The 25,789-nt window shown below is 42.9% G+C and overlaps 1 protein-coding gene across 1 annotated transcript in view; it reads left to right on the forward strand.

Annotated features, from left to right (window-relative positions):
• Positions 1 to 371: 371 nt before the first annotated feature.
• The window catches only part of cdh13 (cadherin 13, H-cadherin (heart)), a 431,422-nt gene continuing 406,004 nt past the window's right edge, over positions 372 to 25,789 (forward strand). The window contains exon 1 of the mRNA XM_037766589.1: positions 372 to 628. Within this exon, the coding sequence (XP_037622517.1) occupies positions 581 to 628 (48 nt within the window). The 5' untranslated portion in view covers positions 372 to 580. The remainder of the gene's footprint in view (positions 629 to 25,789) is intronic.

Consider the following 25,789-nt stretch of genomic DNA (forward strand, 5'->3'; position numbering starts at 1 on the left):
TGAATATAAGATGATAGGGAGCAGTAAATCACCTTTAAAAGCGTGGACGGGTAATATATGCTGGAATAAGGGCTATAAAGCTGTCTGATGATAAAATGACGCGTGTGATGTTGACGTCTCCTCCAAAACCTGCTGCTGCTGCTGCACCTGCCCATCATTCAAAAAGTCACGCAAAAAAAAAAAAAGGGGTGTCTAAATTTGGCCACAACGAAATGAGTGATGCTGAGTGACCCTCCACCACCACCACTCCTCTCTCTCTCTCCATCTCACCTCCTCCTCCTCCTCCTCCTCCTCCTCTTCCTCCCCCCCCCACCTCTCTGTCCTCCTCATAAATCTATTGGTTGTGGTCTCGGCTCCACTATCCAATGCTTTGCTGATCAGACTGCAGTTGTATTTGGGGGAAGTTGGCAGCTGGCTGCTCACACGGTGAAAAGGCTTCTCCTCTCTCCTCTTCTTCTCTCCTCTTCCTCGGCGCTTTGGACTGGACAGTGGAATTATGAGCAGAGCTGACCCAGCCTTCAGCACCCTGTCTTGAATCATCTGTCTCTGTTTTCACACCACGAGAACATTTTATAAAACCATGGAGATTGGAGCTCTCCGCATCCTCTTGGCTTTCCTCGTCCCCCAGGTAAGACAGGACAAGGTGTGCGTGTGTGTGTGACAGAGAGAGAGAGAGAGAGAGAGAGAGAGAGAGAGAGTTGGATTTGGGGATTTTGGGACGATTCCACGATCCGTCTCGCTCAGGCTACTCTTGTGCGCAAAATAGCATGGCTTGCCAAGTTTGTCCCGAGTCTCTGCACATAAACAACACCATCACCTGCCTGCACTGCACTGCCAGGAGCCGTGCGTGCCGTGCCGTGCCGTGCCGTGCCACTACAGGACAAGTTGAAACCCCCCTGTTTAGTGCCACTCTCTTTATGTCCGCATTCGTGGCGCCGAGGAGTTTTGGGGCTGGAGGAGGAGGAGGGTGTCGGGTCTGGCGATCTGCAGTGGTCTCTCACTTTAGGGGACATTTTTTTTGTGTCGAGAAGAGAGAGAGAGAGAGACGATCAGAGAGGAAAGAGAGAGAATGGATGGAGAGGGAGAGAGAGAGAGAGAAAGAGAGAAAGAGAGCGCGCAGGGGTGTATCTTATGTCTATGTGCAAATCACGGCTCTTGTTGTCTCCGGTCGCATCTATATTCCGCTCAGCCACCAACTTGAGCGTTTCTTTGGGCTTGTGTGTGTGTGTGTGTGGGAAGCAAACAGGCGGATGGAGGAGAAGAGAGGAGAGGAGGAGGAGAGGAGAGGAGGAGGAGAGAGAGAGAGAGGCAGGGGGGTGTCAGAGAGGCAAACTTGGCCGGCTATTTGTGTCGTCTCTCCGGATAGGCTATTTCACTCTACTGCTCTCCGTATAGACGTGGATTCTCTCGGGATATTTAATAAAGCCTTAATTCCCACAGTGATAGAGGCACTGGTCCGTTTGATCTGACTTTAATATGAGGAGAGAGAGAGAGAGAGAGAGAGAGATGGAGAGAGGTAACTCGGAACAGCTGTGTCTGCCAGTCAAGTCTTTAAGATGTAAAAGAAGAATGGCAGCAGCAAGGCTGATGTCTGATGTGACATCTCTTCACACTTTTTTGTGCATTTTTCTGGCTTGAATATAAACCTCTGCCCTGCTGCAGATGGATCCACGCTGCAGGGATATTGCTCTTCTCCAGCTTCTTTGACCTCTGATCTCCTCACTCACTGCAGACAGACAAAAATGTATTATTATTATTATTATTATATATTCCCTACATGAGGATCAGTGCAAATTAGCATTGAAGTCATCCCTTGCTCGCTCTAATGACGGTGGCACCCCTCTCTGCAAAAGTTTAAGTGGCAGCTAATTTTAAAATAACCAGGCTGAGAGTATTCCTGAACACAGCAACAATGGGAGAGCCCCGGAGCGTGGCAGGCAAACAGCTCATTTGGGGAAACTCTGTGTTGTTGTGCTGCTTCTCTCTCTCTCCTCTCTCTCCTCTCTCTCTACTGCAGGATGTTTTGAGAGGCAGCAGACATGCACAGCTCATTTGGTATTTTCTTGTTTGACCTGTGTAGGCTTAGTGCTCATTTTCTGCTGCGTGTTATTCATTTTTAATTGGATATAAGCCACCGGCCTCGTCTCCACGTCATGGTTCGATCTTCTGATCCGAGGCGGTCATGATTCAGGCTAATAGTGCCTACAAAGAAATTATTTAACTCTCTGTTTTATTGATCTGGACCTGCCCCCTCTTGAACACAAATGCACTCCGTACCTCCCACACCCAGAGGCTTTCCATTGACTTTTTTCATTCACTTTTTGTGATGTGTATATCCACACATGCACTTGCTTGCTTCTGCTGTGGAAGTTATATTCAAAAGACACACATTCACAACACAGTGCCAGATCTGTACAGCAGGTGAGATCAGGGCCTGCTCTAGTCCTTTTGGTGCCCCATAGGCGAAATTTGGATTTTGAGCCGAACCCATAGCCCCGTACACTGCAACACACATCAAATTAAGATTTTTATTTTCATAAATAAGTATAAAATTAATAAGCAATTGGTCCCTGATATTGTTGGCTTTAAAGTGTTTAGTCAGTTTCACTACAACAAGAGTTACAGGGGTGAAGACTGTATTTGTTTCTTTCTTTATTTGTTCATTTGTTACCTCAATGCAGAAAATGCGGAAGGGCGCCCACCAGCATGTTGAAAAAAATAAAATTATATTATTATTATTATTATTTTAGAGGGCAACCAGCGCCCCCCCAGAAGGTGGCGCACTAGGCGACTGCTTATACGGCCTATGCCTTAAGCCGGCCCTGGGTGAGATACTGTATATGGTACTGGCTGTCCTCTGGCCCAGGGCTGGCTCTAGCCCTTTTGGTGCCCTAGGTGTAATTCAGATTTGGAGCCCCCCCGACCCCCACCCCCATCCAAATTGGTTTCAGTTTTTTTCACACTGAAAACACAAAACAAAGTGTAAAAAGATGGACCAGTATGTCACGCTGGGAGCTGTCAGAGACCTGTAAAATGTCTGTAAGAGTGTTCATGAATGGTTTAAGATTCCGGTGTTTGAGAACTCGTGTGAGTAAATTTGTGTTTGTGGAGCAGATGCACCATTTCTGTCAAACCCCCATCCCACTTGGTCCCTGATATTGTTGGCTTAAAAGTGTTAAGTTAGTTATACTACAATTTACACTTTTATTAACTAATAAGTGCGGCCGGGCAGATGAAAAGGTGAGTTCCAGGGGTGAAAAGTGTATTTATTTATTTCTTTAATTGTTCATTTGGTACCTTAATGCAGAAAATAAAGTCCCGCCGGCATTTTTTTTTAAATTTATTTTTGACCAGTGCCCTCCCTCCCCCCTCGCCCCCCAGAAGGTGGCACCCCCCCAGAACCGTCCAGCACCCCAATGCACTAATCTTGCCGGTTAATTATTGGTTAATGAGGGTCGGCTATCGGTTAGAAAAGAAATAAAAAATTAGCATTCCGAACACATCCAAAATTTTAAGTTTGTGAGGAAGAGAGACACGGTTCACACCTCTTGTCTTTCACTTTCTCCGTCTCTCTGCCCCGTGCCTCCTCTCCCTCCTCCTCCGCCCCCCCCAGAATGTGGTGCCCTAGTTGACCGCCTATATGGCCTATGCCTTAAGCCGGCCCTGGATCTCCATCCTCTGGCTGTCCCACCACAAGCAGTGGCTGTAAATATTTTGAATTTCCCAGCATATACAGTAAATTAATCCACAAAGCGAATAAAGCACATTACGTTTATCTGTTTCCCTCTATGATGAGCCAACGCTCAGCTTGTTCAGAAGTATTTGTATGCAACATGTGAACATACACTCTTTCCACCTGACTCATCCCGCCTCACCATCTTATAGTGTGTGTACGATCGAACAAGGTTACTCTTATTTATAGATGCTCAGGTATAGGGAGCCAAGTTCCTCTTCACAATAAGCCAGCCATGCACGCCCCCCTCACTCATACACACCCACGAATGGGCACGCACGCCAGCATAGCAGCCCCCTCCTTGGCAATAAATCCCTGTTTTCCAAATGAAACGCTAAGCAGTCTCTCCGGGCGGAGCAATGATTCAGAATAAGCACAGCACAGCTGGGAGCTGCAGGTGCAAGGACTTATTTTTTTCTTCTGGTCCCACATTGATTCCTCCTCCCTGTCTCTGCTTGTCGTGTATGTTTGTTTTCTCTTCCTCCCCTCCGTTTTCGTTCCGTTCCACGTCCTCCCACTCTTTGAAACTAGTCTTTTACCTTCATTAATGTGATTTACCAACCTTTAATCCCCCATTTATTTCCTCAAAATGCTCAGCGCCATCTCTCTGTTTCCTCCTCTCTATCTCTCTCGCCCATTGACGATGGAGGACAGTTATACTCACAGTTTAAATTCTGGGCTGGCACCTGGGCGTGTCTGGCGGGAAGATTTGCTGTCATGGACGTTTATGGGCGCGGTGACCAACGGACTGTTAAAGTTCCTGTTTAAGCCTCTGCAAGCACACAGAGAGAGAGACAGATAGATAGAAAGAGAGAGAGAGAGAGAGGGGAGGGAGGTCATGGTCTCCAGGAAAGAAATGTTCAAGTGTGGCACAGAATATGGTTCCATGGTGTTGCTGTTACTCAGAAAGAGGGCTGACCTTCGTTCAATGCACAAACACATACACCTAAAGATGCCAGACGCCCACGCTTTATTTTTTTGTCCTCTCAGACTCCCTTCTCCATTCTGTTTCACCCTCACTCGATTCTAGAGGGCAGGCTCATTGATCTAGAATTGTCAAAAAGAGAGGACATTCCTGGTGTGTCAAGTGTCATTTATTATTTGGGAGAGCAGCAACAGGTGTGATATATGGAAACACACACATCCAATAAAGATCCCTGCTGTGCTCTTTTCATTTTTCCATTTTCTAATCATATACACCAATAGGTTCATTGTTCAGGGCTTATGCATCACCCTCTACAGAGGATAATGAAGGATGCTCAGTGTGTATGTAACCCCCACTGCACTTTCCTGTGGTTTTCCTCTTTATGAAGTGTACAGATGGAGCCATGTCATGTCCGTCACTGGTTACAATGAATCATCCCTTCAAAGCCGACCTTCAGATCACCTCTTGTTTCTCCCAAGAAGGTTTTCTGTGCGTGAACCGTCCTTTCAGACCTGCGACCCGTCTGTTTCCGAGTGCTTTTTCAGCGATGGGCTTTTTACTATGGAGTCTGGTGAAAGGTCTATACGATATCTAGAGCATTAATATAGCAGCAAAAAATGTTTTCATGTTAAGATATAGTGGAGTAATATCTACGTGAGCAGAGAATGAACTTGTTCCCCCTCTGTGGGGGTCGTGTCTAGAAGGTATCGCGCAAATCGCGAAAAATCTTGTGACATGGTTTGATGATGGGTTACAGCTGAAATGCATTTTTCTCTTTTTGAGAAAGACCCTTTATCTGTGATTTGTTTTTTCTGTTCTTACTGCTACCGAGCACGCGATACTGTTCAAGATTTGGAGCCATACTTGCCACTACTTTCTACTTTAAGGTTAGGTATTGACTTTGAATGGTTAAGGTTAGGATAGGTCATTGGGCAGCGAGTCTTGCGAGAGTTTTTGTACGATTTTGTGAGTTTGTGGGTTAATTTCTCGGCACAACCCTCTGTGTGTGTTGTAATCTGAGCTTCTCTGTGCTTTGTTGACGTAGCCGGGCCGGCTGTGTATGCCTTTTAATGCATATTTGTGCCTGTGAGCGTGCCCCACTGGCTATCTCAAGGCCGCAACATGCACTGCTCGCATACGGTGGTTACAGCTGATAACGCCGTCCCGACCAACCGACGGAAGCGTAGCACCCACCCTGTGGTTCCCCGCAGGTTAACACTGATATCTCTGTCAGCACTTTCGCCGTTGTTTGCACCGTTAGCGCTGCGGCTCAGCCATCGCCATGTTGAGAGCCATGCAGAGGCAATAGAAATGCTTCCAATCTTGCATTTAGAGAGGTAACAACGTATGCCAAGCGACAAAGGCTAATGAGTCATTAAAGCAGGATGATTTCTTTCTTTCTTTCTTTCTTCTGTCCACTACATCTTCCACACCCTTCATTGTTCTCCTCTCATCCCCCCCACATCTCCTTTCACTCTGCTGTCTGGTGTTCCAGCTCCCACGGTCGAGCAGCTGGAATAAAGTGTTAAAGAGTTTAGAAGATTTGCAGAGGAGTTTGTAATTTCGACATCCTACAGAGACACACAAAACACTCGGAATAAAAAAAAAAGCATGAAACGGCTCAAGTAAAAGCAGCCCAATCTAGACATCGCTGTCTAAATGTAGCCCGGTGTTACCGTAACAATCGACTGGCAAATAGGCTTTCTAGTGTGGAGCTTTGAGGTTTCAGCCGTCTCCTTCACATTCTACTTATGTGTAGCCGTTTCCTGTGTGGAAGCACGCAGCCAACCACAGTCTGTGGTGCTACAGCGCTCTTTATAAAGGAGTTGGTTTTTTTTTGGAGTCAGCTGTTATTGATAGAAAACATCTAACTCTGAAAGCTTCCTGTAAGTGAACACATGACACAAGTTTTAACACAAATGGACACAAAGGGATATGCACACACACAGATTGAACACCTGTGCACTTGCACAGATTGTCTTTTAATGGAGGAACCTGAAACTGAAACACAGAGAGCTTTTATATTTATCCGCGGGTTCCCCTGTGACTGTGTTAGAGCAGCACTGCGCTGTAATGGGCTATAAGGTCAAACGCTATCTTAACTCCGCCGCGGGGGGGTGCGACCTTTGAGGGGAAACACAGTCTTCTTCAATCTTCTCTCCCTTGACGTTGCCATCCCGCTCTCTTGAGGATGAGAGGAGGATGAAGCGGGGGAGGAGGATGAGGGATGGAGATAGTGAGAGTCGTAATTAAAGTAAATATGTCCCCTTAGCGCTCCATTAGAATCTGCCTGTATTTGATATAAGTGGCCTAATTATGCAAAACGCCAGTGGACATTGCGTGGTGTTTATCATGAAATGTGCCAAGTGAAAAAAAAAACCTGCATCATGAGTGGATTAATGGCTTATTTGTGAGTACTGATGAGTTTTAGTGGGTAGAAGAGAAAGCAGAGAAGAGACAGACAAACACACACATACACACACAAAAGGCCTCAGTAACCATGTGTGAAGGACGCAGCGGTACAATGCGATGCTGTCCCACAGTTGATCACGCTTTCGGTTCAGTTTGTCCGCCTCTTGTCGATTTTGTGGTCTGACAAGCAGACAAACAAGCACGCAGATAAAACAGGTGACAGACAGACAGACAAAGAGCCATATAGATGCCGAGGTAGAGATAGCGGCTGAAAGCACTTTACTAGTTTGCACTCTCGTTAGATGCAAATCCGCATTTCGTTGTACTTGTACTATGTGCAATGACAATAAAGTTGAATCTAATCTAATCTAAAAGTTTCCGTGTGTCCCCTCACAAACACATGCTAGGGATGTTAACATTTAACCGTTTGACCGTTAATCAACAATTAGGAATTTTGACAGATTAATGCTATCAGTTAAACGGTTAAAAGAAATATAAAAAAAAAAAAAAGCTGAGCAAAACTCACTTGTCACTTAAAGTAGAATAGCTGTTACTAGCCGTTGTCAGACACACACAGTCTGTAAGACACTCGCTATCGTTACGTCAGGCAGACACACAGCTGATAACCTTGCAGCTAAACTAAATGATGTGGTGGAGACTTTTACTGGGAAAGTGGCTACATGTGTCCTAATAACACGCAGTATCATGGCTGCTAACTCTCCCAGTCTGGTGATCTGGGGACTCAGTTGTCTGTTTTGCACATACACTGCTGCTGGCGATAAATGATAGAGTTAACCTGTTTGTGCATCGGCTTATCGTTGCAGCTGGGTGGCTTGTTAGGCACTACAACCAAAGAAGGTATATTGCCAAGAAGTCAATTGTTCGTTCCATTGCAACATCAGCGCCCAGCAGCAAAGCTACACTTCCGCCATTTTGGACTGAAAGCGACTACTAGACGCCAGTAAAATGAAATGTGCCTAAAAAGTGCCTTACAAAAGTAAAACAAAATGATTTCTAATCTATTGTCATATTCTACTGAAATTGCCAGTGTTGAACAATATTGTTTTATATACTGTATATAATAAGCGTTTTCAGTCCAAAATGGTGGCAGCGACTGCTGTCAAAAAGAGTTTTGTCTCTTTTGCTTCAACCGTCCAGCACCCCTTAATGCAATGCACTAATCTTAATGATTGGTTAATGAGGGTCGGCTATCGGTTAGAACATTTTTTTTAAATTAGCATTCCGAACACATACACAATTTAAAGTGTGTGAGGAAGAGAGACACGGTTCACACCTCTTGTCTTTCACTTTCTCTGTCTCTCTGCCCCGTGCCTCCTCTCCCTCCTCCTCCTCCGCCATCCGCTCTGACAAACACTCCCTGTAACACATTACAGATATTCATGAGCTCTTCACCCACTCTGTTTGTCTGTCTCTTCGCCACACTCACAAACATCCAGATATGTCCTCCTCCCATTTCTTTTTTTCTGTCACACACACACACACACGCACACACACACACACACACACACACACACAAACTCCCACACACACACACACACACAAACACACACACAAGCCTGAGCCTATGTTTGGCAGGAGGCACAAGTTTCTTTTTTCAGCGTGATTGCGATGACTCCTCTCCATTGCTACGGAGTGTGCGAAAGCCGCCGGCAGCACAGTGGGAGTATTCATGTAAAAGTGCTGGTACTGCGGGGTCCCATTTCTTCCACAAGAGCGGCCTTGCTGATGATAGTGGCAGGCAGGCGATGATATTGTAAGTTGCATTAGCCTCTCAGTGAGTAGCGCTCCGTTGTTGGTGCGATGCGCGTTTATTTGGTTAAGGTAATGGATGGCTTGCAGACCATTCTTGAGTCACGAAAAAGAGCCACTTAGCATAAGGTCAGTGAATAGCTATAGCTTTTCATCACTGACTGTATTGTTAATTGTAGCTGCGGGGTCAAAAGAGGGGTGATTTTGTGCCAGCTGCACTTGATCTATTTTTCATGAGGGTGTATTGGTAGATGCAGTTGCTCCCTAGCGGTGTTTCTGCAGATAGATGGGTCCTGCTATACCGCAGCAGGTTGTCCCTGGCCACAAGGTAGCTAAATTGATAGGTGAGAAGTACGCTGAAATAGATATAAAGCAAAGCCTTGGTATTTCTTGGAGAGGGAAGCAGGCATCTGTTTTTCCTCCCCTCATATTTACTTGCACTTATCAAACTAAATGGAACATTGGGGAGATAAAATTCAAAAATGCTAACAGTTATCCACTGTGCTGTAGTACTGTAAGCACCTCCGAGGGGAAACAACACCACTAGATTTCAACATAGCCCCAATTAGGCTTTACACACACATTTAGATGAACACCTAAAAGAGCACTTTTTGTTTTTTCAGGGTAGCAACTTAAGTTTAATGAGGTCTCGAAATTTCTGAGCGCACATCTGAGCACTCAAAAGAGAGCGTGTGATGCATGGCCCGGTGTATGCTTACCTTGCACTATCCCCATGTGGATTAGTCTACCTCTGGCATATTAATGTGGAGTTCTTCCTTGCTCAAAATGAGCTCAAAGTGGTAACTCAACCTACTAAACCTTTGATACGGGAAAATGAGATTAAACATGCACACGATCTGCTTAGTTAGTCAAACAAGAAACTTTGCAATTAAGAAGCTTTAAAGACAGCCTCACCTGTTATACAAATGCCAGCCAAAGCATATTGTTATTACAGTGTAGTGGTGCAACTGTACACTGATAAAACAGAAATCACAGTACAGTACAGTTTCATGCAGTCCAGTATGTAAGCCCTGAAATAAATCCAAGCTTTATGATGCTGATCAGTTGTTGATAGAAAGGTGTTGATTCAGGTGTTGCATTTACATCGCAGGATGCATATGTATATTTGTCAGTGGGCTACCTCCGGGTCTGAAAAGTGAAACCAATGGTGAAGTGCCTTAAACTTGCATTCTTTCTAAAAGCCAGTAGGGGGCGACACTCTGGTTGCAAAAAGAAGTCTGATTGTATAGAAGTCTATGAGAAAATGAGTCTACTTCTCACTTGATTTATTACCTCAGTAAACATTGTAAACATGAGTTTATGGTCTCAATTGCTAGTTTCAAGTCTTCTTCAATACAGCATGATGTTCATTTAGTAAATTATGGTCCCATTTAGAGTCAAATAGACGATAAGGCAGGGCATGATTTAGGGCGTGGCTACCTTGTGATTAACAGATCGCTACAACTGCATTGGCAGGTCTGGAAGTTGTCTGTGTTTTCGTCTTACAACTTTAACCCTTTCACAGTTTTTTCAGTTCATGAAAGTTAATTATAACATTTTCAGTTGCATAAAAATGTTTTATTCAGCTCCATTCTTTGGTATCACGTCTGGTTGCAAAAAAAACGGACAGATACCAAGATGGCGACGGACAAAATACCGAACTCAAGGCTTCAAAACGGCAGTCCACAAACCAATGGGTGATGTCATGGGACACCAAGTCCGCTTCTAGTTAATGATATTAGCGTTTATATGTCATATAACAGACACATTTGGTTAGCAAAGATAGCTAACAGAATAGCAGATTACTTGGTGGCAGAGACTTGCATCAACTTGCTGATTAATCATGGATGCTGTTTGGGCTGCATTCTTTATTCACACACACACACACACACACCCACAGTATCTCTGCTGACCGGTGCACTTTATAAAGCTTCTCATTTCTCACTTCCTAATCCGCTGTGATTGTTAAATTCCTCCCCATCATAATTCTATGTTGACACTTGTTTTAAAAGTGCCATTTTCCACTTGATTCTGAACAACAAGTCTCAAGGTTAGTGTTAGAAAAACACATCAAATAGTACCGTGTTATTGAAGAAGATAAACGTTCGTTGCAGATATCAAGGTAGCTCAGAATGCTACATATGCCGTTAAACCTGGATAATCATACAAGACGTACCATCACCTTGACTTCAACATTGGTTGTAAAGCTCCGGAGGAAGCCGACTCTATGATGTGCCACTTTACTCTCGAAGCATGTGATGCGACTGTTTGAAGGCATCAAGCCCTACTTTTTCATTCTCTCCCAACACGACTCTGGGGTTTTTCCACTTCACTCTGTGTTCAGCGAGTTTCTTTGAAGTAATCAAATCCCTCTCTGCCGTTAAACGGAATTGATAGCTGAGAAGGTCTTCTTAACTTTTACAAGAACTCACTCCAGCTTACTCACTTTATCCTTTTTTTTTCTCTTTGCTGCTCCACAGCGTTTCTTTTCCCATTTTTCTTTTCATCACTTCCCTTTCTGCAGTTCTCCTCGTCCTCTCCTGAACGTGTCTCTGGTCTTTTCCGGTGGGCAATCCGCACAATCTAATCTTTTAATCTAATTCTTACCCTTTCTCTCCCCCCGTCTGTTAGCTCCCATCCTACATTATCCCTGCTCAAGTGTTGCAGGAGACATCAGGCGGGAGACATATTTGACCTGTGAGAAAAGAAATCAATCTTGTTGTCTGCCCTGATGCACGCAGTACCACCCCTGCTGCCTAGATGGCGACAAAATGCCAGATATTGTTTGAAGGGTTGTCAAGAATAATTGCCACTCAGATCCACTTAGTGTTTAAGCTGTGTGTGTAGGTGTGTACGTGTGTTTGCTTGTGCATTTATGCCAGCATGGTCCCCGTAAGAGTTTTTTCTTTTTTTTTCTTTGCAAAGGTGCTTTGTAGAGGTAGAGTGGCCATTTAAACCCCTGATCTTAACTGTCAAGGAACAGACAGGAATTGGAGGACTCATTTGAAGCGAGCACACAAAGCACTACACTCGGTGCCTACGCAGGCAGGTCGCTTCAAGGCAATTAGAATAGCTCTTCCCACTTATTGCTTTTGATGTCAGCATGTGAGGGAACGAGAGAGAGAGCCAACTTTTGCCTGCCACTGAAAGAGAGGGCTGCCACTTCACTTGAATTCCTTTAGACACAATTAATGTCGTCCGCCATTCAGAGTTTTATCTCCTATTAATGCGGGCAGGTCCAAGGCTTTGAGCTTACAAATGAATTAAATGATGGGGCAAAAAGAATTAAGTGGGAAAAAAAAGCCAAGCCAAGTAGGACGCCATTGGATTGGTAATGACCTCGTCCATGTACTGGTTTTTACTATATTACGAAAAGCTCTCTTTGAGTGGTGTCCTGATGATCCGCCTTACTTTTATGCAATATTTAGGTCAGGGAACGTTATAGAGCTGCTATATTTGACACTTTCAGTGCATTCCAGTTTCATACGTACACACACAGTGAAGAGCTTTCTTCATTCGAAATGAAAGGATTCTCATCTACAAAGCTGCTTCTTCTCCGATGCTCGGATGCCATAGACAAAAGGCCTGCATGAGTGGGGTGTTAGTCATTAAGAGGCCAAAGGCTATTTCTGGGGGGAAATGAAACATTGTTGTGGCTTGAAAGACTGATGCGACGGGTTTCGAGATCAGACAGAAATCTCTTTGATCACTCTGTCTCGGGTGTTTCCTTTCAATAACCCAACTTGCACTGACAGCTTATGAGTACCCGGCGTGCCAATGCAACTACCGCCGGGTGCACAAGCTGCCCATTAGCTTCCAATTGTTCATTTGCATCCGTACTCATTTGTGCCTACTATTTGCCTACACTTTGATCTCAAGAGACTCTTCCAAAAAAGACCCGAGACCTCGTTGCCTCGTTGAGTTCCTGCATTTGGGCGATCCGTGCAGGAATTTGTCCTGCAGACCTGAAGTAATTAAAACGTAGAGTTTAGGGCACGCAGCTCGCAATCCATTTGGATAAGTGCTTGGATAGCCATTTGCAAGCACACTTAAGGGCTTTTGGTGGAGTTGGTTGTGTTGCAAAACTCATGGGACAGCTGAGGCAGCAGTAATGGAGGTAAAGACGAGGATGTGGCTTTGGCTGAGGCCTGGCAAGGTGAGTGCAGTGATTTCCATAGAGATGCTGCATCCACCCCCGTGCACGCATGCTGTGACTAATTCAAACGACTGGAAAAAGAATGGTTGTCATTAAAAGCGAGGCTGTTTTTCAAATACAATTACAGTACAAAGTTTTCACCTGACAACAGGGATTTGGGACCCATATTGGCCTCCAAAACCCCTCTCATTATCTGAACCTGACCCCTCTTATCAGCTATAGGGGTGGCGCAGCTGTGCTATAGGTTTCCTGCCGAAGAGATTCTGCGAGGAGCGAGCCGACTGGATTTGATTTTCATTAGGATTGCATGTCTTCACTGTCACATCCTCTTCCCACCTTGCACGCTTTACTGGACACAATTTTCCGCTGCGGTGGCCCCCATACTGACGGCTTGGTTTTTCACGCAGCGGTAGAGTCACACCGGGTGGCCAGTTATCAGTGCATTCACCATTACTGGGCCCCGTGAGGTTGACCTGTTCACAGAGGGCTTTTCTGCCTTTTCCTCGAGTCCCACTAGGAGACACGCTCTGCTGCTGCACTGGGACCAGCTACCTATAGAATTACAGCAGGCTGTCACAAGTCAAACAGTGTACTGCACAGACCTGGGATGTGCAGGTCACACACATCCCCACGCACACACTGACTGTTGACAGACAGTTGAAGGCTGAGACAGTACAAGCTCATGTTAGCGCTCCACAGAGGGTTTGAAAGATCGATCGGAGATAATTATTTCTAATGGAGCCAGAGGAGAAATAGGAGTGTCCTTTTCAACAATAGCTAGAGAGTGTGTAAACATGGCATCTGGACTATTTGACTTAGATTTCTTTCTTCTTTGGGATTGAATTAAACACAAATGAGTGGACCGGCTGCTGTTATTAAATGTCTACTATCTGATACGAGTCCAAACTGGCAACCTTCAGGTTTAAAAGTCAAAATCCTGAAAACATTTACATAATGTGTCATTGTGCAAATTGTGTTTTTAAAATCAGATTTTTACCCCAAATTTTGTATTAAAGGAACAGTGCATAACATTTTTGGGTAACTATAAGCAGAAATGGATGTTAAATGAAAGAAATTAAAAGTATGTTTTCATTAGTGTATATCACCTGATAATAAGAATTGTGTTTTCGTTTTTGTCATTTTTACCTGAACGCCACCATAGTTCTTTAACACGCTTCTGAGCCGCAAAGTGCAAAACTGTGGTACCGTCAGCCGCCGTCTGACTTCTGTTGCTCCTAAAGTAGTGTTATTACGGTAAGGATGGCCTCTGAGCGAGGCAAACGGCGTCTTGGAAAGGGAGGAGTGAGCGGAGGGGTGCTCAGTTGGTTGCAATCTGCAACCACACCACTAAATGCCACCAAATCCACACACTGGTTCTTTAATGATGACATTATTTTTCCAATTGTACCTGTTTTGCAAGAAAAGACATTCAGAGACGATATACAATATGTCTAGGTTTGATTTTTAGAACAAAAGTAATCATTGTTATTTCAAATCGTTTCAGTAGTCGCTAATACTAATACTAAGTTTTGCATAGCCTTCTGTGTCTTTCTCTCCAGAGCTTCACAGTATCACACGTTTGCGTATTCAGGACAAGAATATTACAGCTCCAGTGTGTTCCTACCAACAGAGGACACAGGCTTAAATTAACATGGCGCTATCCTGTGATTTATGAGATTCTGCTGTGGCCTAGTGTGGCTCACTTACAGTGCAGGCAGACTCAGACACCTATAGTATGTCACCAGGCTCACATAGCCTACTTATTCTGTAAAACACATACACACACAGAGAGACATTCTCATGATGACATACTAATTATAGTGTACATTTTTGCTGAATTTGTTGTGATGGCTCCAGTTAGAGCAATGTCCCTGCTTGAACAAAAGTCACCACATTATGGGTAATAATAATGCATAGACATACTGCAGATAAATGATCGGTTAACACTTATGTGATGTATCAGCCCGGTCGCACTAAATGGTGTATGAATGACACGGTAATCGCAAGTCATTTTGCGTGCAATAAGCCATTCTTGCTTTTGGTTTCCTTTATACGCCATGTAGTCTGTATTGATTGCAATGAAAACGCTCCGAGTAAATAAACACAGGACTTTCTACCAGGAGACCCGTGTTCAAGACCGGTGTTCAAGACTGGTGTTCATGTCTCAAAGTGATGTTGAGTTATTTTGAAGTTACGTTGGTGACGTTTGTAATGTGTTTTTTAGAGACATTGTGTTTTCCGTACTTCTGTTACGTTGTTTCCATAAGTATTTTACTTAGTTTAAGTACTTATTTTTAACCCAACCATGATGTTTTTCCTAAACCTAACTAGGGCTGTTATAGTAGCTTTGTTGTGTGGCGAAAAAATAACACGCAAAAAGAGGCGTACAAATGACATGCGAAATGTCCTTGTAATATCTTGGTATTTATATGCCTCCCCGTGTGATCGGGTTGGATGAATTGCATACTTCATTCGTTTCAAACTATTTCTTTTCAGATGTACAGGTTACTAAGAGGATCACTGAGGCTGATCAAAACGAAGACTGTGGTAAAGTTAGTTAAGGACAAGGACAGAAAGACTGTTCAAAGCAGATGGAGGAAAGGAACAGAATGATGAAGGAACCAGTTTCCTCAGCTGCTTGTAATGCAGCAGTGGCCATTGGCCATTCGTAGCAGTTAGCAGCGGTGACAGCAGTGTCGAGCTGCGTTGCTTGAATCAGATAACATTTCAGCTCGTCATTCAGCTACAGTGACCAGCCAGTAGTTAACAGTTAGCGATAGAATGTAGCAGCTGTGCAAAGAGCACAAAGTCACCTGAGAAGTGTGTTTTATTTAGGGTGTGTGTGTATGTGTATGTGTGTGTACTTCAGTTTGTTCCACTCAAACACTTCCGAGGCCTTTTATTCTGTTTTTCACCTGCACACTTTGCTTACCAGAAAACCATAAAACAGTTCAAACAAAACATTTCTCTTGAGATTGAAGAGCGTAGCTCACTGCAGACATGCTGCAGGAATGCTCAAATAATGTATCATTAATAATAGGACTACATTCACCTCTAGTACAGACTTTTATTCTTAACATTCACACACCAAGCCACTTTAAAAACTAATGCACATGTCAAGTGTTTGACTCCACTGCGGATACTTCTTGATAACTCTCAACATCAATAAGCGCAGACAATTTATTCTCTCTCCTCGTCTGGATGTGAAAAGGCTCCGGCACTTAACTCTGTTTTTTGCAGCGGGTGGGTGGAAGCTGCTTCTGCTGTTCTATGCTCAAGTTGGAAAGTAACTTGACTTAGCCAAGAAGAACTGATAATGACTGTGTGGGAGAGCAGACATTAAAACGGTGATGCCAAGATGAGAAAGTATACACAATGTAGGTTATGAGTTGTTTGAATCTTTTGAGAATACATATTTTCAATTTATAGCATCACCCAGATGTTGTTGTTCAATCAAAATCAGTAAAGAAAAAGAACAGTTATGTCATTGTGTTGTGTTTTTTTTTTATATTTCTGTACAAAAATAGACATGTTTAGAATACCAGATGCTGGATTGTGTGCGAATCAACTGGGGCACACTGGGAATTTGAATTCAGTACTACATGTTCTTCTTTTTTCTAACTCAGAGATGGATACTTGAACTGCTGACTCATACTCAAGGAACACTTTAGTTGCAAATAAATTAACTTTAGATGTGAATCGCAGCTCTGATTTGGCATGGGACTCCTACAGTGTGACACTGTCAGATTCACGATGGACACAAAAAAGGATCAAAATCGATGCTGCAGAACCAGAGAAATTGTCTTTTTTTATTCCACTCATTCTTCTTCTTCCTTGTCAAATCTGGCGCCTAGTACATTACCCACAATGCAGCGCAACTGCCAACAGATCAGTCAGAGATTTGTGTGTGTTATGCTTGTGGTAGCTGCTAATGTAGCCTCAAGCAGAGATGAGGAGCACTTAGTGATGTCACTTAAGGCAATTTATCAGACTTCATGGAGCCACAAAAGGCTTTCTACAACCTTTTTCCAATGGAGTTCCCTTTTAAGGTTTTTAGTTAAAGCCACTGATGATCTTGTTGTAATGCCAGAAACGTTAGCTGCTAACTGCTTTCAAATACTCTTGCATTGATAAGAAAAAAAAACATGTTTTGTTTGTTGTTTACTAAAAACAAAAAGAACATTGGCAGAACATTGGCAGCTAACAAAAAGAACAAGGTGCATGTTGTGTTCTTTTCAATGCAGCTTCACATCCCTGATCCACAAATGGTTTTAATTTTAGATTTTAGTTGGCAGGCTAACTCAAGGCTACACAATTGTGTTGCAAAAAGAAATTGCAAATAAAGAATGTTTTGAAATGGGGTTGATGACGGTCGGCACGCCCCCAGTTTGGAGAAATTAAAAGGAGTACCGACACAGGAGCAAAGCAACGTACTGCTTTGGATGAGGCCGGCAGCAAAACGTAGTTTAGCCGCTTTAAAAGAAAGGTTCACTTAAAATCTATATTTGTCTAAGAGTACGCTATACTTGCAATATTTTCGCACTTCATCTTGCTGTCTAAGAGCTCTATCCGACGGGGAACTGAACTGAAAGTGAAACTTATCTATGCTCTATTCAAAGCAGCCAGACTCAGTTGACAAAAACAATATATAGCGTACACTTAAACGGATATTGATTTCTTTTCATTTTGCTGCCGGCCCCATCCACAACAGTACATTGGCTTTGCTCCCATGTCGGTACTCCAGTCTGCTTCTCCAAACTGGGGGTGTGCCGACCGTTATCTACTGTAGATAATACACTGACTATGGATAAGTACCCCACTTCAAAACACCTGAACTATCCCTTTAAGTAGTCATACGTCTGATGACACTGACAACTAGAATATCTATTGTTGTGTTGCTTCACATGACATACATTTAAAAAGCTAAGCAAGAACATAAACCTAAAATAAGAATAATATTGTTCAATTCTCCAGCTGCTGCCAATAATTACACACAATATCTAATATTTTAGACCTTCCTTGCCTTTTGTTGGCGCTGTATATGTTCCATATCCTTTAAACACATCCTATAATGTCTATATACCACCCATAATTACTAAATTGGATATACAGTATTTTATCTGCAGTGAATTTGCTAGAAATGGCCATATTGTTATCTGAGCCATGACTCCGTATCAAGGATGTTAGACTTGACCTTCACCCACCTCTCAGAGACCTTGACTCTAAACTAAAGACTTGAGACTTGATTTGCATTCTGTGACTCGTGACCATCTCTAGTTGAACACAATGAAATACGACATCTGGCTTTTATGTGTGTGTGTTTGTCTGAGTGTGTTCATCTGGATCCGCCACCATTTTAATTGCCCCCACAGAGCCCTAATAGGATCCACAGGACTTTGTATCACATACATTTGGGTTATACATGACATAAATGTCTCTTTTTTTTGCCCATCAGAGGGAAAAAAAAAACACTCAGACATACACAGAACTCAACTATCCCCATTTGTTCTCATCCTACACAACCCACTCTAATGACACACACATTTTCACACATGTATTCACACGTCCAGGCTTTCTTAAATGCACACACACACACACACGCTTCTGTAGGAAGTGCTAATGAGGGTCTCTGAACGAGACCCGGACGTCTTCGCTTTTCTCCGGCTCCACTCAGGGAACTGACAGCTGGAGCGAACTCTGTTTCAGCTGCACAGGTTCAGAACACAGATGCACACGTTCTTTACACACACGGACAACCGTTCTCTGGGTCTGCACACTTGATCTGTAGTATTTGCTGCATTCATTACATGTTTTAAATCTTTTATGTTGTCATGGAGGTTGGCAGATACCAGGAGCTGTTGCTGCGACATGCAGAAGGAGGAAGCTGGTAGAATAATAGTAATACCTTGCTATGAAGACTAAGGATGCACTGATACCGATACCAGATCGGATTTCGGGCCTATGACTAAAATAGCTGGTAGTTTATATACCATATACATTATATACTGGAATATTAATTCCTGTTTAAGTTTTGACCAATTTGTTGCTGCATAAAAAGGTTTACACTTCAATTGTATTTCCTGTTAATTTTGAAGATTACATAACCAAGTTGCTGGTGTACAATATAATTTTTTTTAATATAAATAAAAAGTCAGTAAATGTCTATCCATATATCTGTTGCATTTTGTTATACAAAGTTTGGAAAACAATGTTTTAGTCAAGCCCGATGTTGGCCTTTACACACCAGCAGTGTTTTGTTCGTGCGAGTATTTCACACGACTATATATTTTTTCAAACTGTTGTTTTTGTCATGTGTACTTTCACACAGAACACATATATTATGTGGTGAAAAAGTGACGTTTTCTTCCGAACAAGGTCGATTTTCTGATCATTTGCATCACGAATAAAAGCACCAACCATCAACCAATCAAGTTGCACGGAACAAGTTCAGTTGCGCCTATATTTATAAAACAAAAAGACAGACACTCCGTAGTCCGAACCAGGACGGCAAACTTTATTACTCCTTTCAACCTTGACAAAGGCAGTGCACACCAGATCCACTCCTTCCTTTCATACCTTTCACAATAAATGCCCTAGATGTATAATATTTGCAAGCGAATATTCCACATTTTCGTGACGGTTATTCGTCACACACTCAGTGTGTAAAGGCCTTTACACATAAAAGAATGATCTTAGTCACTTCCACACAGTGAGGCATACAGCTTATTGATTAAACACTGGTATCGGAGCGGTACTTGGTATCGACCGTTATCCAAAGCCCAGGTATTGTATCGGTATCGGGACTGAAAAAGTCAGATCAGTGCATCCCTATTGAAGACCTCTTTTTTCTTTTTTTCTTTTTTAAGCAATAAAGAATGTGAATGTGCAAATATCCACTGTTTATTATGTTAACACTACATAAATTCAGCTCAGATTATTTTAGTTTGCCTAACAGTTGTCAGGCTGGACTTAATCCCTGATACCCCAACTCTGCTTCGGATAGGTCAGAAGTCTTTGAGGCATCTGCCTTTCTTTCTATCTACTCATGTATCTCACACTATCTTGTGTCTGTCTCATTTTCTCTCTCGTCATCATGATCTGCCCTTGTTTTTCTCTCTGTTCGCCTCTACATTCTTCTGCCTCAGTGCAAAAACCGAAGCGTCTTATTAGAGTTATTAGAAGCCTTATTAGAAGATATATTTCATAGCACGGAGCTGCTCTGCGTTCACCACGCAAAATTACCAGTCTGAGCAACACCTCTGCTTCAGTCTCATTGTGGTTAAAGATGCAGAGTGGAAGGGACAGATGCAGCGTGAAGAAAGAGAGAAGGAGACTCAGAGAGACTGGAGGGTAATGACGGTAGAGTGGTAGAAGAGCTGAGGCAGGAGGAGAGTGGACGGAAAGTGAAAGCAGGTCGGGAGAGAGGAAAGAGATAGAGGAATTACGGAAGATGGAGCCTCTGTGGCAGCGCTGATGTGTGGACGGTGGGTGGACAGGGTCGCTGAGTTGTGGCTCTGAAATGGGTCTTGACAGAGTCATTTCTCACGTGGAGATTTACCCAGGCTTTTCTTTTTCAATGGTGGGAGGACGAGAGTGAATGACCCTTTCCACTTGTCATGAATATTTATTTGGTGAGAGCGTTCACAGGCTGCTGCGCGGAATGACAAATCGTGCTCTCTAAAGCAACTACCTATATTCTATTCCCATCTATTGCTTCACCCCGTCCCACCTGCGACTGTCTCTCATCTAATCCATGGTCTGTTCTCACCTGGTTGTTTAACGGGTCCGAAACATTTGGATAGGGATTGCATTTTAAAAAAAAAAGGCAGGTGTAAATGTATCGATGAGAACCAAAACTCCTCTCAGTGCATAATATCTGGACACTACTTCACACACAAACATGCTTGCATGGTTGGACCGTAGTGGTGTTCCTTATAAATCCAGTCAAACACTGTCAGTCATCTTTTGCTGTGCGTTAATTGCATGACAACTACAAATTTGAAAGGAGCTACCATCCTTTACGAGGACTAAAAACACAGGATATTAAGCTGTCGGATGATGAGTGTGTGTGTGTGTGTGTGTGTGTGTGCGTGTGTGTGTGTGAAATAGCAATCAAAATGTAAATGCAATGTGTTTAAAGGTAGACATTAAGTAAGTAACTGGACACCAGGCAGAAAAGAAAAAGCAGTTGCTGCGTTCTCTGGTTGAACGCTTCAAGCCCAGCAGTGGGTGTGGTCAGAGGTGTGCTTAGTTGCACCTGACACCCAGCCGTGATGTCACAGGGAGTACACTGATTTTTCAACTTTCAACCACAATTCTCCTCACTTGGGGTGAACTCTGAGTCCAGTGTTCGCTCCCAGCACTTTTTTTAACGTTTCTATAATGGAAACGGCTTATAGTGATCAAGTCTGTCCAGGTCAAATTGATCACTATAAGCAGATGATTATTATAACCAAATTTTTGTTGTTGTGCATCATTTCTCATGCAGATTACCATCTAAATGACATTTGTATAATTATTACATAAATACAAAGTAATGAAATGGATCGCTTCGCTATTTACTGCCAATTCTTCTGCCTTTTCCCTCACCGAGGATGAGACATTGCCGTTTTTCTTGAGGATCAGCAAAGTTTCACTCTGGGGGCATTACGTGACGAGACATTGTCAATCCACTTGACGAGGGCCTCGACAATAGGTGCTCTCCCTGTACCCGTTCGGTTTTTATTCAGAAAAAAATGACTTTCCTTTTCCCGTTATGATATCAATGTGCACGCAGCATCAGCTTCAGGTATTCCGCCGGAAAGCAGATGGTCCGCGAGGCAAAGTATCAAGGGAGTAAAGTTAAAAACAAAACAAAAATTCAATTAACGTTAATCTAACGTAGTTTTAAAAATGTTTTTCCATATGTTTTCATGTATGAAAAGATCCAAAATGAACACTGTAAGAGGACTATTTGATTACTATAAGTGAATAATTTAAACAGCGTTTGTATAGGAGTGAGTTTGTCCCAAGCTTTTTGATCCATATAAGCGGTTGATCACTGTAACCATGATCACTATAAGCAGTTTCCACTGTATTAAAACAATATCTTGACAACATATCACTGCTCTAACCACTGCTGTATGATAAACTAGCATCGCCCCCTTGTTTTTTATCATTTATTTGGGCTTACTTTATTTGTTTGACATTGTTTTTTCACCATGAGCACCAACCAGAGGATGCATGCCCTCATACTTTGTATGAATGAGCTTGCCACAGCTCAGGAGGATGATCCGCATACTCACCAGCAACATTCGGTGTCTCCCCGGCCGATCTGCTCACACAAATAAGCTTTTCTGTCTTTGTTATGATAGTGTCTGTTTGACATATAAAGCTCAGGATAGACAGACACGGCCAAAACATCACCAACGCTTTTCTGAAAAGTTCAGAGATTTTCAACTAGAAGAGCTCAGAGCGGCCACACAAAAAAGGTGGAGCGTTCAGAAAAAAAGACATCGGGTGCAGTGCTTTTTCTCGAAGCAGCCGCTTGCAGCCGTGTACACTCTCTCCTTATTGGGAACAATTGGAAGAAGACGCTGGCGCTCAGGAAAAAAAACGCTATGTGGACACTCAGCCTTACTGTCTGTTCAAAAGCAGATCAGTCGTACAGGATGTTATCAACTTACTTTTGTATGGCAAAATATATGTCACACAATTCTACTTCACAGTAATGTCATCACTGTAGCAAATAAATAACCCAAGTCATTTACCTCCCTGGTCGAGGACATTTTCATTTAGCTAGATGTCTGTTTGTAATACCCGCAGCAATCATCACACAATTCTGATGGCTCTGCTATTTTTATTGTGGTTTGTATTTAACTTATCCTCGCCACTGTAGAAGCCAACAACATATTGTGTGGAAAAGTACAGATACATTTGACATAACATCTCTTAAAATCGTTATGGTGAATGTGTTAGTTGCCTAATTATACATCCAGCAGACATATTAAGGAGTTGTGTTTTTGCTGAAAACAGCTGCCAGTTGCAGCTTTAAGCGATGCTGATGATACCGGTGAGACTGAATCAAAACAGTAAAGTTGTGGGCAGTAAAGCTGAATGCTAAACAATCAGTACACCTGAGGGGAAACGCAGAGTTATAACTCTCTGTGGGTTTGTTACTGTGAGCGACACTTCACACATTACACATAGCCATTTGACCCACTATTATAATAAAAATATGGATTAATGCAGCTTTAAACCATAACTGAAAACAGTTAACATACAGGTCACATGTGATGTAAAGTGGTCTGTGTGATTTAAACTGGTCTCTTCAGCTCTAATTTGATCTCTTCTCATCATATCTGTCCACATTGACACCCAGCTGTGTGATATCCTGGATTTCTCAGTATGACAACCCTCCATTACCCAGTATGGAAGGAATGCCATATCCCCAAATGAAACCAGAGGCCTATACTACGAAGAGAGTTCAACATACCCAGGGTATCTTCTCCTTATCTGGTTTAACCAACCCTAAGAAACGTGATCCCTCTAAGCGGTCCTACGATGGTGGTTATCAACTCGGTAAATCAACCCAGGGTTTCTCCACCTGACTGTGAAAGAGGCGGTGTCTGCAGCATATGACCAATCACAAACATGGACAAGTCTACTGTCAAAAGAGCGGCATGTTATACAAACAAAGAGCAAACTATAATATTACACAAATACAAAGAAGTTAAACACATAATCCAGAGTAAAAGTAACATAGTTGAAGCTGCCAAGTGCAGGAAGGACAGCTGGTAAAAGAAAAAAAAGCAGGTGTGCGAATGCGTAAATTAACAGACTTCAACGTAATACTCAAAAATCAGATATAGTCGTCAAATGGATTAATAGAACACATTTCATTACGCCCTTTGGTAATGTGCCGTTTATGACTATTTCAGCCTTCTTTCGGCTGCGTCCTTGACTCCATCAGTGTGAAACGGACTTGGGAGCAAGTAAAATTTTTTATATAAAAACATAATTCAAAGCGTTAAGCACCCACATCATACAGCCAGCAGTCCTTCCTGCATTTGTCAGTTTAAACTGTGTTGTTTTTAGCCTGGATCATGACTAACTTCTTTATATTTGTGTGATATTATCATACGATCTGCGCACCAGGCTCTGATTGGTCAGTAGGCAGTGCTTTTATACGAGTTGATCTCTTATCTGGAACATAACCTGCTCCGGAGCAGGTTAGGTGTTCAGCATAAGTTACCATGGCGATCTATCCTGGTAAGAAGTAAACCACTGTCGTAGGAGTGAAAACCCAGGGTTTACTCTGAAGTTATCTCGCTAACCCCCTGACCCTGAAATCAGACTTATCCTCCATGTCCCTATATGGCCAAATAGAAACCTTTAAATACTGGAGTCTAAATCTCTTGACTGCACATGAGGAGTTTGGTGAACAAATGTTTTCCTCCATCATTATCCCAGTCTCAGTTTGTGCTATAGTACAGCAGCAGCCACTATGTTCGCTAAACACCCCTTTTATTATCACATTACCAGCCAAGGCTGCTGAGATTTGGTGAGAGATTTGGATTCAGGTTGGATCATCTGCCTGTATACAGGCGTTAGCCAGGGCGCTGCAGGCTGAATGAACACTGGAGCTCAAGTGTTGAAGGCAGAGCTTCCAGCAAGGAATTGAGAAAAAAATAAAAAATCTGTCCGGCTCATTATTTTGATGCTTTCACTGGCTCTGCTTTTTATAGCGCCATTTCTGCCAAGGAAGCACTCGGAGGATGACATGTCAAAACTAACTGTTGCCCCTAATGTTTCACTCCTTAAATAAGACATCTGAAGGGTTATCAAAAGGTTATCATCAGCACACTTTAAGAAGAGGTAACGAATATTGTTTGTGCAGCTTTTCTGGCCTCCACTGCATGTCCTGCACAAGAGCAACCTGACTTCTTGCTCTATTACCCCCGGAGAAAACAGAAATGGAAAATGGATTTGGAAGAGAGACGCACGGATGCAATTTTTCCCCTTAAGCCGAGTGGTAAACAATGGTGACAAAAACAAGTTTTCGATAACTTTAAAGCAGAAGGGAGAGAAATAACAAATAGCCTTGTTTTCCATTATTTAATTCTGACTCTGTTGTATTACAGGGAGAGTAAATAAGGAAGGATATGAAATCTGACAAACAATACAAAGCTGCGTGTATTTGTTTGCAAGTGTGGGTGGGTTCCTATTTCTCTTTTTTTTTCGGTCGGCTATAGTGAGCGGAGGCTTTACACGTGTCCGTGTGTGTGTGTGTGCTATTGCGGTGAGTGGTGAGCGTGGAAGGAGAATGGTTTGAGGCAATCTTTTTTATCCTGCTGGATCTCTCTCTGAGTAGAGAGATTGGGCTTTGTAGTTGTGATTGGAGGGAATTAAGGCCTGCCTTTGGTAGCAGGCAATAGCAGACAACTGGGAAACAGGTTGAGCCTGTCAGTGTGTGTGTGTGTGAGAGAGTATGTGCAGTAAGAGAAAGAAAGAGAGAGATTAATTTACCATTGCACATCATTCAACAGCTCCTCCAGGCCGCCCTTTGCCTCTTACCTTGGCCCTATCTGCACACTGATAACTAACTGCACTGAAAGAACTCCTGCAGTTCACTTACCTGGTTCAGTGACTAGATTACTTTAGGTATATTTTACATCACATTATCATGTATGTGTGTTATATTATTATTCATTTGTAGTGTCCTTTGTTGCCATTGAGTTGCGTTTCATACTGAATGGCCCTTCAGAATTAATCTTTCACAGCAGCTGGATTCTTGCGATGTCACAAGATCACG

Source organism: Sebastes umbrosus, chromosome 4, assembly GCF_015220745.1.
Source record: "Sebastes umbrosus isolate fSebUmb1 chromosome 4, fSebUmb1.pri, whole genome shotgun sequence".
Lineage (NCBI taxonomy): Eukaryota > Metazoa > Chordata > Actinopteri > Perciformes > Sebastidae > Sebastes > Sebastes umbrosus.